Consider the following 15,019-nt stretch of genomic DNA (forward strand, 5'->3'; position numbering starts at 1 on the left):
AGTCTCTTTAATTTCACATGTTGTCACAGGGAAGTCAGTGATTCCTGACTCAGGAAAACAATCTCAGAAATATGTGGAATGATATTGAACTGCTAACAAATGATGATACAGGAAGTGGATACCTAAGTGTTGGTTCAAGAAAAGAACACGGAACTGCTTTATATCAAGTAGATTTGCTAGCGAAGATCTCCTCCGAAAAGGTAATGATTATGATGCTAACTGTTTTTATTCACAGAATTTTTACTGAATGCTTAGTAAGCCCAGTAGCTACATGGTAAATGTTTTGTGAATGAATATAACACTTTTTCAAGGAATCAAGGTTCAGTCTGAAACACTGGAAATTTTCATCTGAATTCGCCTCATATTATCTTAAGGTTTGTATTTCCAAAACTGAACTTTTCATAGATTGGGAAGGAAGAAATAAAACTGTCTTTGTTTGCATATGTCATGACTATCCATGTTGAAAATCTGACAGAACTGACAAACTCCTGGAATTAATAAGCAATTATAGCATAGTTGCAGAATACAAGGTTAATAGCAAACGTCAACAGCTTTCCTAGGTATGTACCAGCAAAGAACAAGTAGAATTTGAAATTAAAAATATAATCCAAAAGATCTTTGTGACCTTGGATTAGGCAAAGCCATTTTAAATAGGATGTTAAAAGCACAAGTAATGAAAAAAACAGATAAATCGGACTTCATCAAAGTTAAAAACTTGTGTTTCAAAGGCTACAGTCAAGAAAGTGAAAAGACAATTCACAGGATGGGAGAAAACATTGCAGATCCTCGTCTGAAAAGGAACTTGTATCCAGAAAATACAAAGAACTCTTCCAACTCCATAATAAGACAGATAACTCAGTTAAAAAATGGGCCAAAGACCCTAACAGACACTTCACAAAGAAGATACACAGATGGCAAATAAGCATATGGAAAGATGCTCCATGTCATATGTCATCAAGAAAATACAATTTAAAACAACCATGAGATCCCACTGCCCACTTAGAATGGCCAATATCCAGAACACTGACAACACCAAATGCTGGCAAGAATGGAGCAACAGAAACTCTCATTCAATTGCGGTGGGGATGCACCTGGTGCTGCCACTTTGAAAGACAGTTGAGTGTTTTCTTACAAAACTAAACATGCTGTTACCGTACCATCCAGCAATTGCGCTCCATGGTGTTTACCCAAAGGAGTAGAACCTTATGTCCACACAAAAACCTGCATATAGATGTCTGTAGCAGCTTTATTCATAATTGCCAACACTTGGATGCAACCAGTATGTCCTTGAGCAGGTGAATGGATAAACTGTGGTCCATCCAGTAATGTTGAAGATTATTCAATGCTGAAAAGAAATGAGCTATCAAAGCCGTGAAAAGACATGGAGCGACCTTAAATGTATATTACCAAGTGAAAGAAACCAATTTGAAAAGGCTACAAACGGCATGATTCCAACTGTGCTGTATGACATTCTGGAAAAGGCAAAACTCTGAAGATGGTAGAAAGATCAGTGGTTGTCAGGGGTTGGGGTTTCGAGGGAGGGATGAATAGGCAGATCACAGAGGATTTTGAGGGCAGTGTGCTCTGTATGACCATCAGGATGGATGCCTGTCATACATTTGTCCAGACACAGAATGTCCAACACCAAGAGTGAACTATAATGTAAACCGTGTCCTTTGGGTGATTATGACGTGTCAGTGTAGGTTCATCAGTTGTAACAAATGTACCACACTGGTTGGAGGTATTAATAGCGGGGGAGACTATGGATGTATGGGAACTTGGGGTATGTGGGAAATCTCTCTGCCTTCCTCAGTTTTGCTGTGCACCTAAAACTACTCTGAAAAAATAAAGTTTTAAAGAGAAGAAAAGAACTAGGGAACAGCAGTTCATTCAGAACAACATGGGTACGTCCCTAGAAGGTATAAGCGCAGTTCCTTTTTTGCAATGTCTTGTGTAACTTTTCACTAATCGAAGAATCAAGTAAAAAGAGTGTAAGAGGCGTCAGAATGTGGTGGTTTTCAAGAATTATACCAGGAGAAGGTGACCATTGAAACAGGCATAAAGCTAATTAATTAGCTTAAATCTAAGCCAGGGAAGAATAAGGATAATTAACATTTATTGAGCATATACTATATGCAAGTCTGTCTTGAATTCTTTAATCTACATCAACTCAGTGTTGTAGATATTATTATCCCTGTTTTATAGGAGAGTCAGGTGAAACGTGCCCAAGATTACTCAGCTAATGAGTGTCTAAGCATTCTCCCCATTAATTAAGCTGTCCACCTGCTTCAAGATACATGTGGGGAAAGCTCTAATCAACAGAAGCTGAAAACTGAAGACTCATATTTGGCTTGCATAGTGTCTTTTTAAATGTCGATTTAGCTGCCAATATTTAAAAATCGCATTTCACATAAAAGATGCAGCTTTTCTTGATAGATTGGAAGGTATGGCGATGCCAGGGTTGCATTCCATGGGGCTTTAACTTGGCTGATTCTGCTCTCTAGTTTACGATGGGGCATGTGCCCTCCAGTGCACAACAGGCCACAGTCCCCCTCCCTGTTTTATCCCAGACATGGAGACTATATCAGTCTTGGTTCATTTATGTTAATACCGCCTGGTTCCTACAGGCATAAGATCTACCCTCAGCAAGCAAAGACTTGGATATGGCAATCCTTCGCCATTTCCTAGCAATCCTGGACTATTTCTCTACTTTGGTCTCTGCATGGATTCAAGATACACCACACAAAGAAAAACTTGACTAATTAGGTATATGGGCTAAAGGAAAAAGGTCCGTCAAGTTAAGTGTTAAATTTGCGTGCTTAGGACTATGATGAAACTATTGATAAGTATTGGTAAACATGTGTAAAAAACATTTTAATTTAGTCATGCTTTTCCCTCCCACAGACCTCATTAAATCCAAAGATACAAGCGTGCAGCTTAAGTGATGGGTTTATTGTTGTCGCAGACCAATCAGTGATACTGCTTGACAGTATTTGTAGATCGCTTCAGTTGCACCTTATATTTGGTAAGTCGAACATACTGTAAAGCAATAAAATAAATTGAAAGTCAAGTATATCTTGCTACCAATTTCTGCTGTATTGCCTTTTCTTTACTCCATTATTTCTAAGACTCAAAATTGGGCTAATTTCAAGAAATTAATCTCAAGTGACTTTTTTTGTGCTGAGTACTAGACGCAAAGGATATTGGGATGAGCCCTTCCCTCAATAAGTTTAAGGGGAAACATGTAAAGCAACAATTTACTTTACTTACATGGCTTTTGTATTAGAATATGTAGGAAACAGTTGAGCCCAGTTGTGTTCAAGTACCTGAATCTTGTATGTAATTCAGTATCATCAAAAGATATTTGAATACTTTTTAAATGTATGGCACTATCTTCATTGAGTCAAAGAGCTGTAAGTATATGCAAATATGGGCTTAAGAGTAAATTAAGGGACAAGTCAGTGATTATGCTGGAAAATAGGTGCAAATACTGGGAAAGCTTTTACTGAAATTTTGAGAGAAAGATGGTTGTTGAATTGTTCATGTAAGAACTTAGACAACTGAAAAGGAATCAGAAGGTATGCGTGTGAGAACGCAATCTCAATCACAGTATGGGGCAAGATACTCACATTTTATGGAATCTTAGCATCTCTGCCCTGATCAGTTTCATCAGTGAAATAGAGGGCTGTGTTAACATATGGTCCATTTGTATAAAGACATTGCTGCTGAATAGTTTTAGTTCATAAGCCATTTACATGCTGCTGCCTTTAGCTCTTACTCTTCCCCTCGCCGCCTCCGTTTCACTCCCTTAGGCCTTCTTGCTGCTGCATGAATAATAACTTCCTAACCTCCTTCGAGTCTTTGTTCATATCTCACCTCATCAAAGAGAGCTGTCCTGAGCATTCTAATTAATCCTGCAGTGTGCAGGGCTCTTCTGAGCTCTGTTTTCCTGCTCTACTTTTTTTGTTTTCCAGAGAATGTATCACCTTCTTGTATGTCATACAGTGTGTTTAGTGTGCTAATTATTTATCATCTGTTATTACCTTAAAATTTAAAAAATCCATGAAGGTGGGACTCATATTCTCAGATATGTGCAAAAGGCCTAGAATAATGCTTAGCACATAAGTGCTCAGTATATATTTATTGACTGATTAAGAGTCATTAGCATTCTTTTTTACTTTAATCACCCCTTTTTTGAAGTGTGAGTTTGGTGTAAAAGTTATTGCAGTTTTTGCAATTTTTAATTTTTTAAACTGCAATTACTTTTGCACCAACCTAATATTTTAAAGATGCTTGAACACTTGCATTTTAATAAAAATTTTTTGTACTGAAAAGAAGCATTTTCGAAGGAAGCTTGTAACTTTGATTTGACATTTTCAGATACTGAAGTGGATGTAGTTGGCCTATGTCAAGAAGGAAAGTTTCTTTTTGTTGGGGAGAGGAGTGGCAACTTACATTTTATTCATGTAACTTCAAAGCAAACGTTGCTCACTACGGTAAGACCCTGTTATGTTTTTCATTTTCATTACCTAAGTTCTAAATTATACCTTGGACAACTAAAACTCAAGCAAACCATGACTTAATTTGTGTTTTAAATAAGAATTAAATTTGCATTAAATTTAAGTCACATCTTAGAAACATAGGAATTAAGTGCAAAATTGTAAAACTAAGCTTTAAAGATATTCTTTCTTAGTACGCTTGTCCAAAATAGTTTTCCATTTTAAAACTAAAATGTTTGGAATGTAGGTAGGATTATTTCTAATGATAACTGATAGCTCTGTGATTTAAAGAATATAATAATCCTTGATTATATTTTTCTGCATTTCATCTTGTCATTTGAAATTGATTTGCAATTAGGCTTTTGTTCAGAAAGCTAATGATGAAAATGAGTGTACTTACCGAACTCTTGTTATTGAGAAAGATGGTTCAAGTGAAGGTACGTAAGTTTTTTAAATTCTTTTATATCTTCTGATTAATAGCCAATCGAAAAATCAAATTTATAGTTAATAAATTATATAAATTCATTATTATGCTACCTACACAGTGTTAAATTTTCTAATGATGCAATTAATTTTATTGTAAGAAACAAGTTTTTATTTTAGCTCTTGTCAGCAGTTTAAATATACTTTCCCTAAATATAATATTCTAAACTCATTTTTACAGTTTTAAGAGTTCTATAGATTACCAAGGAGACATAATAAAATGTATTTTGTGAGTTCCAGCATATTTATAGTTTCATTTCAACAGATGTTAACTGGACCTTAATTTATTTTGATATATCTGAGAGGTTTTTTTCCCTGGCAAGTGAGGTTTGGTTTATAAAAGTTTCAAAGAAGTTAACATTGTTTTTGCAAATAACTTACCAATTCTTTGTAAATAAGCTTTGTCTGTATAATTACTATATTATTTAATGATTAGAATTTAAATGAGCAAATTGACATTTTCAAGCTAGGTCTAAATACTGGCTAAAATTTTGTATCCACGTGCTTTTTAGAGAAAACTGGTTTGATTTTATTTTAATAGGCACCTATTATATGCTGCTTCTTACAAACAATGGATTTTTTTGTATTACCAACCTTCAGCTTGTAAAAATTCAACAAGGTAAGTACTATATTATTTTCTTATTGATTTACGGCAATATTTCTTACTAATTTTCCAGGTAAATTTTTCAATATTCTCTTTAAGAACATTATTTTAGTTTAATTCCATTCTATGATACTGGGTACACTTTTACGTATTTGTAGCATGCTTGTTCTCTACTGTTAGGGCTGCAATATAGCCTTCAAGGAGTTTACTGCTTAGTTGGAGAGATAAGACATTTACTAGCATAGTGGTAAATGCTTCTTGATGGAATGAATGAACCCAGAAACAGAAATGACTGTATAAGTGTTAACAGTGGTGTTAACGTATTAACTTAGTATGTGCTAAGTGAGTGGTGTGGACCATACGTTCCTCTGAGCAGGGAGAGATTGAGCAATTGGTTTGGGGCATGTGTTCAACAAATATTTTTAAAAATCTACAGTGTGCCAAGAACATGCAAGATCTGGGGGATAAGCCAAAATGTAAGATACATAGCTCTCCATAGTTTAATGAGGGAGCTAGACAAGTGAAATAGCTCTTCCAAAATGAGTGTGAAGTGATGACTTTCCAGGTAGGACTTCAGAGCTTGTTTAGGAAAGTTGGAACCTATTTTAATAGGAGACCCTCTTAGGAGGAGGAAACGTGGTAAGGGAAGGTATGTAGGGACTTAAGGCAGCCTGGCGGGTGCCCTGAGAATGACACGTCACAGTTTATATTATTGGTCAAGGGCAAAACTGGAAAGTTACCACTGCTGTATTAATTTCTGACCAGTGTTCTTATATACAATCACTAGATCGTATATAATTTCACCTTGACACAAAAGGGGCAACTTGTATGTGTTTTATAGGTTAGTACTATAAATTTAGCCTTCTTTCTCTTTTTCATGCAGCAATTGAAAATGCAGACTTTAATAAAGCAAAAAAGGTAAGAAGACAACACCAACCACATTTTCTTCTTGAAACTTAGATTTAATGTAAGTTTAGGAGAGTGTTTCTGGATATAATTGTCTACTGGTTGACCTTTTGGGAATTAGCGTTATATAACATTTTAATAACATTTTCATTTAAAAATACATCTATACCTGATTGATTTAAACTGATTTTTATCAATCTTTCCAAGGAATTTGGACTGTGGAGCATATATATAACATTTTTTCTTTTTTGATTTTGCAGTTACAAGGACAAATCAAGTCCACTTTTATTTCTACTGAAAATTATCATACTCTTGGTTGTCTCAATCTTGTGGCTGGAGATTTAGCAAGCAAAGTCCCTATGATAATTGGGGTAATAATTCTTTTCATAAAACTTGATTTTGTTGTTTCTGAAATGTTTCTTCATTAAAACTATAGTCTTGGTTAAATTATAAATTAATTTATAATGTGTAGCAGAAATGAGAATTATAAAATTCAAGTTCATAAAATTAACTCAATAAGTAAACCTGTTTCTATGTTGAAAAATATTGCATCTTTATTTTCACTAATCTCTACCTGAAATTTAGCATTTCTTTCAATTATGAGTTAGACAAACATACAACATAACACATCTAATATATTCGAGTAGGCAAAAATTCAATAGAGTTATAGCATTTGCAGCATTTTTACTTGCCAAATTTATATTATATGTTAAGTTAAAGTTTACCCCCTGTCTTTAGAGTTGAGTCGCCTGAATATGCCTACTCTTTGTGAAATATTCATGTTATAACAATGAATAGCAACAGTTCACTGTTTTTTCCATTCTGTTCTGTTGAAAACAAGCGAAGAGAGGAACTGGAAGATGAAAGCTTGAATATATAAATATGTTTTGTTTTGTTTTAAGAAGGGCGCAGCTCACAGTGGCCAATGCAGGGATCAAACCGACAACCTTGGTGTTATTAGCACCACGCTCTAACCAACTGAGCTAACAGGCCACCCCTTATAAATATGTATTTTGATATTAGTAATGTGTACAACTTAGGTGTTTCTACTTTGTGGAAAATTCAGATCTAAGAACCAAATTTGCAATTGATGTACTGTTTTCACTTCTATAGGGAACTGGTAATTGTGCATTCTCAAAATGGGAACCAGATCCTTTCAAGAAAGAAATGACAGTTAAGAATGTGATTGATGCAGAGATTATTAAAGGTAAAATAAGTTAATGAAACTACTTTTGGTGATTATTAGTGAGTTCTAATTGTCATGTCAACGTACCAAGTCTGGTGTATGGGCCATTTCACCATACCACTTTTTGAAGCAGGCCAGATTAGTTTGATTATTTTCCACATACATGACTGGTTTTGACATGTTGTAGTTGTTATTCTTCATTTTGGGACGTTTTACATTTTAGTGGTCATCTGAAAACTAGAAACGAATAAACAAGAATGGGAACTTTTTGTTTAAATGTAGCTCTGCCTTAAAAAAAAAATGTAGCTCTGCCTTTCCATAAATGTGAATTTACTATTTAAATATGGCTATATGTGCCAGAAATATAATCCTTATACATCTTGCTTTCTCTCTTGTAGGAGCACAGAAGTTCCAGCTGATAGACAACCTACTTTTTGTTCTTGACACTGATGTATGTTTTTGACATTTCTCCTTTCACTGGTATTATGTTTATCAACAAAAATGTTGCCAAACTTACAAAGACATGCACGTCAGCCAGGGTGGATGAATTACCATCTGTGTACTGTGCTTTCAGTGTACACATCAAAAGATAGATTCTGAAATGTAAATTTGTAGTCATTAAGAAGATGTATCAATAAAATGTCTCTTTTGCAGAATGTGCTGAGCTTATGGGATATTTACACTCTGACTCCCATATGGAACTGGCCCTCTCTTCACGTGGAAGAATTTCTTCTTACCACAGAAGCAGATTCGCCTTCTTCAGTCACGTGGTACGCTAATACTGATCTCCCTTCTGTTAGAACCAGGTTCTTGCCTGGTTCTGTTCTGATCATTCATTATATATTGCGTTCTAAATAGGACTGTGAACAGACTGACAGAGTAAAGACCATTTCATTGTTGGCCATGTTTATTGAGAACAAATAGGCAATACGAACCTCTAAGTGATTGTGTTAAAAAGAGTGCCAGTCTAAAATAAATAAGCAAAGGTCATGTCTTGCTTGATTTATGCATCCATAATAAAAATCTTCCCCCCCACCCCAATAAAAAGAAAAGAGTGTCAGTCTGGACCATAATTGTGCAGAAATCAAGTTCAATGTCGTCTGTGTGTATCAATTTTAACTTTTATACAAGAATATCACTTTGACTTAGCTTATATCTAGCAATTGGCAAAGCTTATTTGATTCACTTAAACCTTTTTTTCTCTTTTAGGCAAGGGATTACAAATCTCAAATTAGTAGCTCTGACAACTACTACTAATAAGAAGGTATTGGAAAATTTGTTTCACGTTTGTCCATGTTATATGTTAGAAATAACATTAATACAAAAATAGTTGTTAAGTAATGCTCACAACATATTATTTCTTAGTTCACAAGACACTTGACAGATCAGAAATAACTCAGCAGAGGTTTATTTTTTTTCCACATTTAAAAAATAAGGATATAAATCTTGGTGCTACATTTTAATCAGAGCATTTCAGGAGTAAAAATATCCACAAGAAAGTGTTTATTAATATGATTCTTAATGTAGTTCTGACACTGGGGAATTACATTCACCTTAAATACAAATTGTAGAATGGACTTCAAATCTGTGGATTTTCATTCAACAGATTTTGAACGTGAGAGAACATAATTTTATGTGTAACATTTAAGTAATACATTAACAGATTTACGAAATTATTTTTGGAGATAGCTTTGTACCAAGGGTTTTAATCTATGCCCTTGATTGTGAAGTATTGACTTGTGCTCAGAGGTTTATATTTACCTAAATTAATTGCTCTACTATTTTTTTTTTCCCCAGATGAAAAGCCTCGTGGTCTATTCATTACCTATGATGGAAATACTATATTCTTTGGAAGTATCTAGTGTTTCTTCGCTGGTCCAAACAGGAATTAGCACAGTAAGTTCATATATATTTTGAACTACTTTATAATAAATAAATTAAGAATAACTAAGCTAAGTATCAGTGGAACTTAGAATACTTGGGTAGATCACAAGACTTATAACTATATTATTGTTATCAAAAGTCCTCAAATACACTTGCCCAAGATCGGTCTTCATTTTAAAAAGAGAAAAGAAAATTAATTAAATAAAACATCAGTCAACTGGATATTCAATTTTCTTATGTCTCTGTAGGAAATATAGATGATAATTAATTGGGGGGATATTGCTTTTATTTACTTTTTAACTGATCTTTAAAAAAAATTTTTTTTACTACTTTTGTTTCATCTCATTTTACATACTATATTTTTCCAAACCATTTGGAAATTACTTGCCAACATCATGACCTGTACCCCTAAATACTTCGGCAGGTGTCTCCTAAAACTGGGGGCGTTACTCCATAACACAGGTATCACGCTCACAAAATTTAACATTAATACAATGCTATTATGAAAAATACCATCCAAATTCACATTTTACCAATTGTGCCAATTACTTTAAAGCTTTTTTTTACTTTTGACCCAGGATCCAATCCAGCATCATGTATTGAGTTTCATTGTCCTGGTCACGTGATAGTCTTACTTATACCTAGAACAGTTCCCTAATCTTTTTGGTCTTCTAAGACATTGACATTTTTTGGGTCCTAATCTGTTGTGTTATAGAGTGTCTCTCTATCTGGATTTGTTTGTTCCATCATGATTAGGTTTATGCTAAGCTCTTCTGGCAAGGGTACCAGCGTACATAATACTGTGTCCTAATTGCATCATGTGAAGGGACGCATATCTGTTTGTCCTATTGTGGGTGATGTTACATTTGATGATGTGGTTAAGGCAGCTCCACCAGATTTCTCCATTGTAAAGGTACATTTTCTCTTTTGTAGTTAGTAAGTCATTTCTGTGGTGTTATTTTGAGACTGGGAATAGCCTTTTCCCCAACAGCTTTTCCCAGTGATTTTAGAATTCCATTGATAGATAATTTCTGCCTAAACCAGTTGTTATTCTAAAAGGAAGTAATTCTATTTCAATTTAAAACATGTTTTTATTATTGTTGTAGGATACCATATACCTTCTGGAGGGAATTTGCAAAAATGATCCAAAGTAGGTCATGTTCTGTTTTATCAGACAGGTTGTTAAATAAAAGCTGAGTTAAAATTTCCTATTAATATTAAATGACAAACGAACTTAGAGTGAAAACATTTTTTTCAGACTATCTGAAGACTCAGTCTCTGTTTTAGTACTCCGGTGTCTTACAGAAGCTTTGCCAGAAAATAGGTAACTTCTCATTTTCTTTTAAGCCTCATTCCTTACTGCAAAGCTTAAATTCCCTGATTCATAAAAATCTTACCGAAATTTCCACTTAACAGATTGAGTCGGTTACTTCACAAACACAGATTTGCTGAAGCCGAGAGCTTTGCTATTCAGTTTGGACTAGATGTTGAGGTAATCATTCCAATTTATTTGTTTATTGAACAAGCATTTCTTTGTGCACAAGATGTTGGGGAGACAGTATTTTTGCTTCAAGTTGCTTGATGTGGTGTGTTCATATTCCAGCTTGTCTACAAGGTAAAATCAAACGATATATTGGAGAAACTAGCTTTGAGTTCTGTGGACACCAGTGAGCAGACCAAATGGCAAAAACTTGTAGACGAAGCTAAGGAAAATCTACATAAAATCCAGGTGTGTTTTCGCTGCCATGTGCTAGAGTGTTTGGACTGATGGGTGGGTTGGTCAACATTAGGTCGCCTTACTATTGTCTGGCATTTGTGAAACAGGATGATGAATTTGTGGTGAATTACTGCTTGGAGGCTCAGTGGATAACTTATGAAACAACCCAGGAAATGCTAAATTATGCCAAAACCAGGGTAAGTTTTTATAACATTTGTACATGTTAGTTTGTCTTATGCAAAACAAATCATTTCAAAAAAATGAATTCTTTTCCCATCATAGGCCTTTTTAAAAGGGCATTTTTGCTGTAGGTTGTTTCCCTCAGTGGCCTTTGAATATCTTTGCTAGTTATATTCCTTAAAATTAAGGTATAACAGATGGGCAAAGTATTGTGAGCTTTTTTTCATAAAATTCATTATTTTTTAAGGTATGTCATTTCTTCATTGTTCACTATTTATCTCAGAGTTCAATGCAATTTCAGTTTTAAAGATAATTTTTTTCCTTTAATTCACCAAAGATCCATTCTTCATGAAAAACCTAACATAGATAATTTTATTGTTTTTCTTCATAGCTTTTGAAGAAAGGAGATAAAATTGTTCCTGTCTATTCCTATGGCTTAAAAGAGGTAATTACATTAGATTTATAGGTTAATTTGGGGGTGAACGTACCTTTACAGTACAGTCAGGCACCACTTAATGATGGATCTGTTCTGAGAAATGTGTCGTGAGGTGATTTCATCATTGTGGGAACGTCGTAGAGCGCATGTACGTAAACTTGGATGATCTAGCCCACTACACACCTAGGCTATATGACATAGCGTATAGCTCCTAGGCCACAAACCTGTACAGCATGTTACTGAACTGAATACTGCAGGCAACTGGAACACAGTGATAAGTCTGTGTATCTAAACATAGAAAAGTTACCGTAAAATACTGTATAAAAGAAAAAATGGTCCACCTGTATGGGCACTTACCATGAATGGAGCTTGCAGGACTGGAAATTGCTCTGAGTAGACTTTGTAAACACTGTACACGTAGGCTACACTAAATTTAGAAAACGACACAAGATTAAATCAAGCTCAAGAGAAAAATGATGCAATCAAATGATGCCATAAACACGAGATGGGTGAGGCTGCTGCTGGCGTAGCGTGGCATCACACTGTTTCCCAGTAGACTTTATAAGTAGAAAAAGAACACTCTAAAATAACAATAAATAGTATAGTAACTACATACACTGGTAACATAGTCATTTATTATTATTACCAAGTATTATGTACTGTACCCAACTGTATGTGCTGTGTTTCTATATGACTGGCAGTACAGAATATTCCTTTTCAGCATCACCACAACCACATGAGTAATGCATTGCGTTAGGAAGTTATAACAGCTACGGTGTCACTAGGCTATAGTCAGCTCCACTATAATTTTTTTTTTTTTTTTTTAGTTTTAATAATATATTTCATTTAGCATGATATAGCTAGATGATACAGTTTCAATATGTAATCAATATATACATTATTAATGAAATATTTCATTTAAAATTTATTGAGGTGACAATAGTTAGTAAAATTACATAGGTTTCAAGTGTACAATTCTGTAGTATATCATCTATGTATCACATTGTGTGTTCAGCACCCAGAGTCAGTTCTCCTTCCATCACAATATATTTGACCCGGTTTACCCTCATCTACTACCCTCCTTCCATTATAATCTTATGGGACCACCAGCATGTATGTGATCTGTCACTGACTGAGACAGGGTTATGTGGTGCATTCTGTACTTTTCAATTAAAGATAGGCCTGTAGTTTTTTTTTCAAGAACAAGTTATTTCCTTATCTGCAAAATGGGAATAAAAATACTTACTGGGTTATTTTGAGGTCAAATGAAATAATTTAGATAAACCATTTGCCTAGTACCTGGTACCTGCTAAGCATGCAAATAAATGTAAACTGATGATGATTATGATGGTACCAGAAATACGTGTGTGTGTGTGTGTGTGTGTGTACACATGCATATATATTTTTTAACTCTCAGTAAATTTTTGGTATAATCTAGCTAGGTTTTACCATAAGGGCACGTATAAATCAGTGGGAAAACTAATTGATTTTGAAGGGCACCCACAATTAATATGCAATGGCTTCCTCTCTTTTGCAGTTTTATTGCATTGATTGTGACTGGAAATGTTGACCATTATCCCACGATTTTTTGTTTAGTGTTAAATAAGGGCAGTCATATTTATGGGAATTGACCTATAATATGGAATAAAATGAGAACATGTACAAGACTTCTTAAGTAGAATGCTTAATTTTTGGTGTTTTTAATTTTAATGTTATTGCACACCATATTCAGATTGTCAAGTTATTTCTGTTTAGGTACTAAGGGCACATGCCAAGTTGACTACTTTTTATGGAGCATTTGGACCAGAAAAATTCAGGTGTGTATATTGTTCATTTTTAATTTTCAGATTGTGAATTAGACTTAAGTTTGGAATGTCATAAAAGATACAGTATTGCTTTGGATTAATTTGTGTCTCTGAGGGTTTGAATGATGGTAAATGTTACCTTTCCTGCTAAGCTTTAGGCACTTCATACACCATTAATGGGAACTGAGACATTTGAAAGGCAAATTTAAATGCGTATACCTTTTGCCGTAGCAATTTCACTTCTGGAAATTGATTTTATTAGCGATACTAATATGTGCGCCAAGAATATCATTGTTTACAAATATGAGATATAATTACCTTAAAGATAAGACAAGTGTACTTATGAAGAGAAATTAGCAATGAAGGGAAGCTTTATTTTTTTCCTTGTCGCTAATCATTCCAATACTGTCATTATATGATCCACATTTTTCACTGCCGATTGAAATGTTACCTAATTATATGCCAAAAATTTCAGGTGTATTTTAAGTCTCCCTTTGGACTTTAATTGTATACAGTTGATCTCATCTCCCTGTTCATTCACCAGTATCAAATAGTTTTAACTAATGCAGTGTTAAAAATGTTTTATTATTTGGTAGACTAGTCCTACAATATATACTTCTCTTATTTTTCAGAACTTGGGGAGCTATTGTCTGATGTTTGTTTTTGCTGTATGGTATTTGGAATCAGAATCAGCTAATCCAATTTAAATCTTATTCTTACTGGGATTTTTTTTTTTAATTGGCAATGTGTTGAACCTAAGATCAATTTGGGGAGAACCAGCATCTTTACAATGTTGAATCTTCCTATTTTAGGACAGTATGTGTCTTCCTGCTCATTCTATCCTGTTTTTTAGGTTTGTGAGTGGTATCTATTCAGTTGTCTTTATATAGATTTTGTGCATTTAAAATAATTTTTTTATCTTATTTGATCTTTTTCCCCTACTATTATAAATGGGATTTTTCTCCCTCATATTTTCAAAAGGATATACAGGGGTATTTTTTTTAATTACTTTTAAGCCAGCTACCTTATTGAATTCCTTCATTATTCATAATAATATTTCAGTTGATCTTATTTTTCCAAGTATATAATTACATATTTGAAGAATGATAATTTTGCCTCATTGTTTTTTCCTTGCCTAGTTTCACTAATACTTGTAGAACGTTAAGTAATGGTGGGAATAGGCATCCTTTTCTTGTTTTTGACATTTATGGAAATGCTTATTTTGCTTTATCATTTAAGCATGACATGGGCTTTTACTGTTTTTGTTTGTCTTTTTATCATTTTAAAGAAGTCGTCATCATCTATTTCTGAGCTTTAAT

The 15,019-nt window shown here is 34.1% G+C and overlaps 1 protein-coding gene across 3 annotated transcripts in view; it reads left to right on the top strand.

The window, feature by feature from the left end:
* Positions 1-15,019, top strand: part of KNTC1 (kinetochore associated 1) — a 56,070-nt gene that overhangs the window by 2,649 nt on the left and 38,402 nt on the right. For all 3 annotated transcript variants that reach the window (XM_074321598.2, XM_074321597.2, XM_019734072.3), the window contains exons 2-20: positions 30-200; positions 2,905-3,025; positions 4,381-4,496; positions 4,858-4,936; positions 5,524-5,601; positions 6,470-6,504; positions 6,753-6,863; positions 7,606-7,699; positions 8,077-8,129; positions 8,333-8,448; positions 8,888-8,942; positions 9,476-9,574; positions 10,669-10,712; positions 10,821-10,886; positions 10,979-11,054; positions 11,166-11,291; positions 11,387-11,476; positions 11,851-11,904; positions 13,651-13,712. In XM_074321598.2, coding sequence (XP_074177699.2) covers positions 72-200; positions 2,905-3,025; positions 4,381-4,496; positions 4,858-4,936; positions 5,524-5,601; positions 6,470-6,504; positions 6,753-6,863; positions 7,606-7,699; positions 8,077-8,129; positions 8,333-8,448; positions 8,888-8,942; positions 9,476-9,574; positions 10,669-10,712; positions 10,821-10,886; positions 10,979-11,054; positions 11,166-11,291; positions 11,387-11,476; positions 11,851-11,904; positions 13,651-13,712 — 1,604 coding nt within the window. In that variant the 5' untranslated portion in view covers positions 30-71. The remainder of the gene's footprint in view (positions 1-29; positions 201-2,904; positions 3,026-4,380; positions 4,497-4,857; positions 4,937-5,523; positions 5,602-6,469; positions 6,505-6,752; positions 6,864-7,605; positions 7,700-8,076; positions 8,130-8,332; positions 8,449-8,887; positions 8,943-9,475; positions 9,575-10,668; positions 10,713-10,820; positions 10,887-10,978; positions 11,055-11,165; positions 11,292-11,386; positions 11,477-11,850; positions 11,905-13,650; positions 13,713-15,019) is intronic.

Source organism: Rhinolophus sinicus, chromosome 9, assembly GCF_057876585.1.
Source record: "Rhinolophus sinicus isolate RSI-liver-muscle chromosome 9, RSI-T2T, whole genome shotgun sequence".
NCBI classification, from domain to species: Eukaryota; Metazoa; Chordata; class Mammalia; order Chiroptera; family Rhinolophidae; genus Rhinolophus; species Rhinolophus sinicus.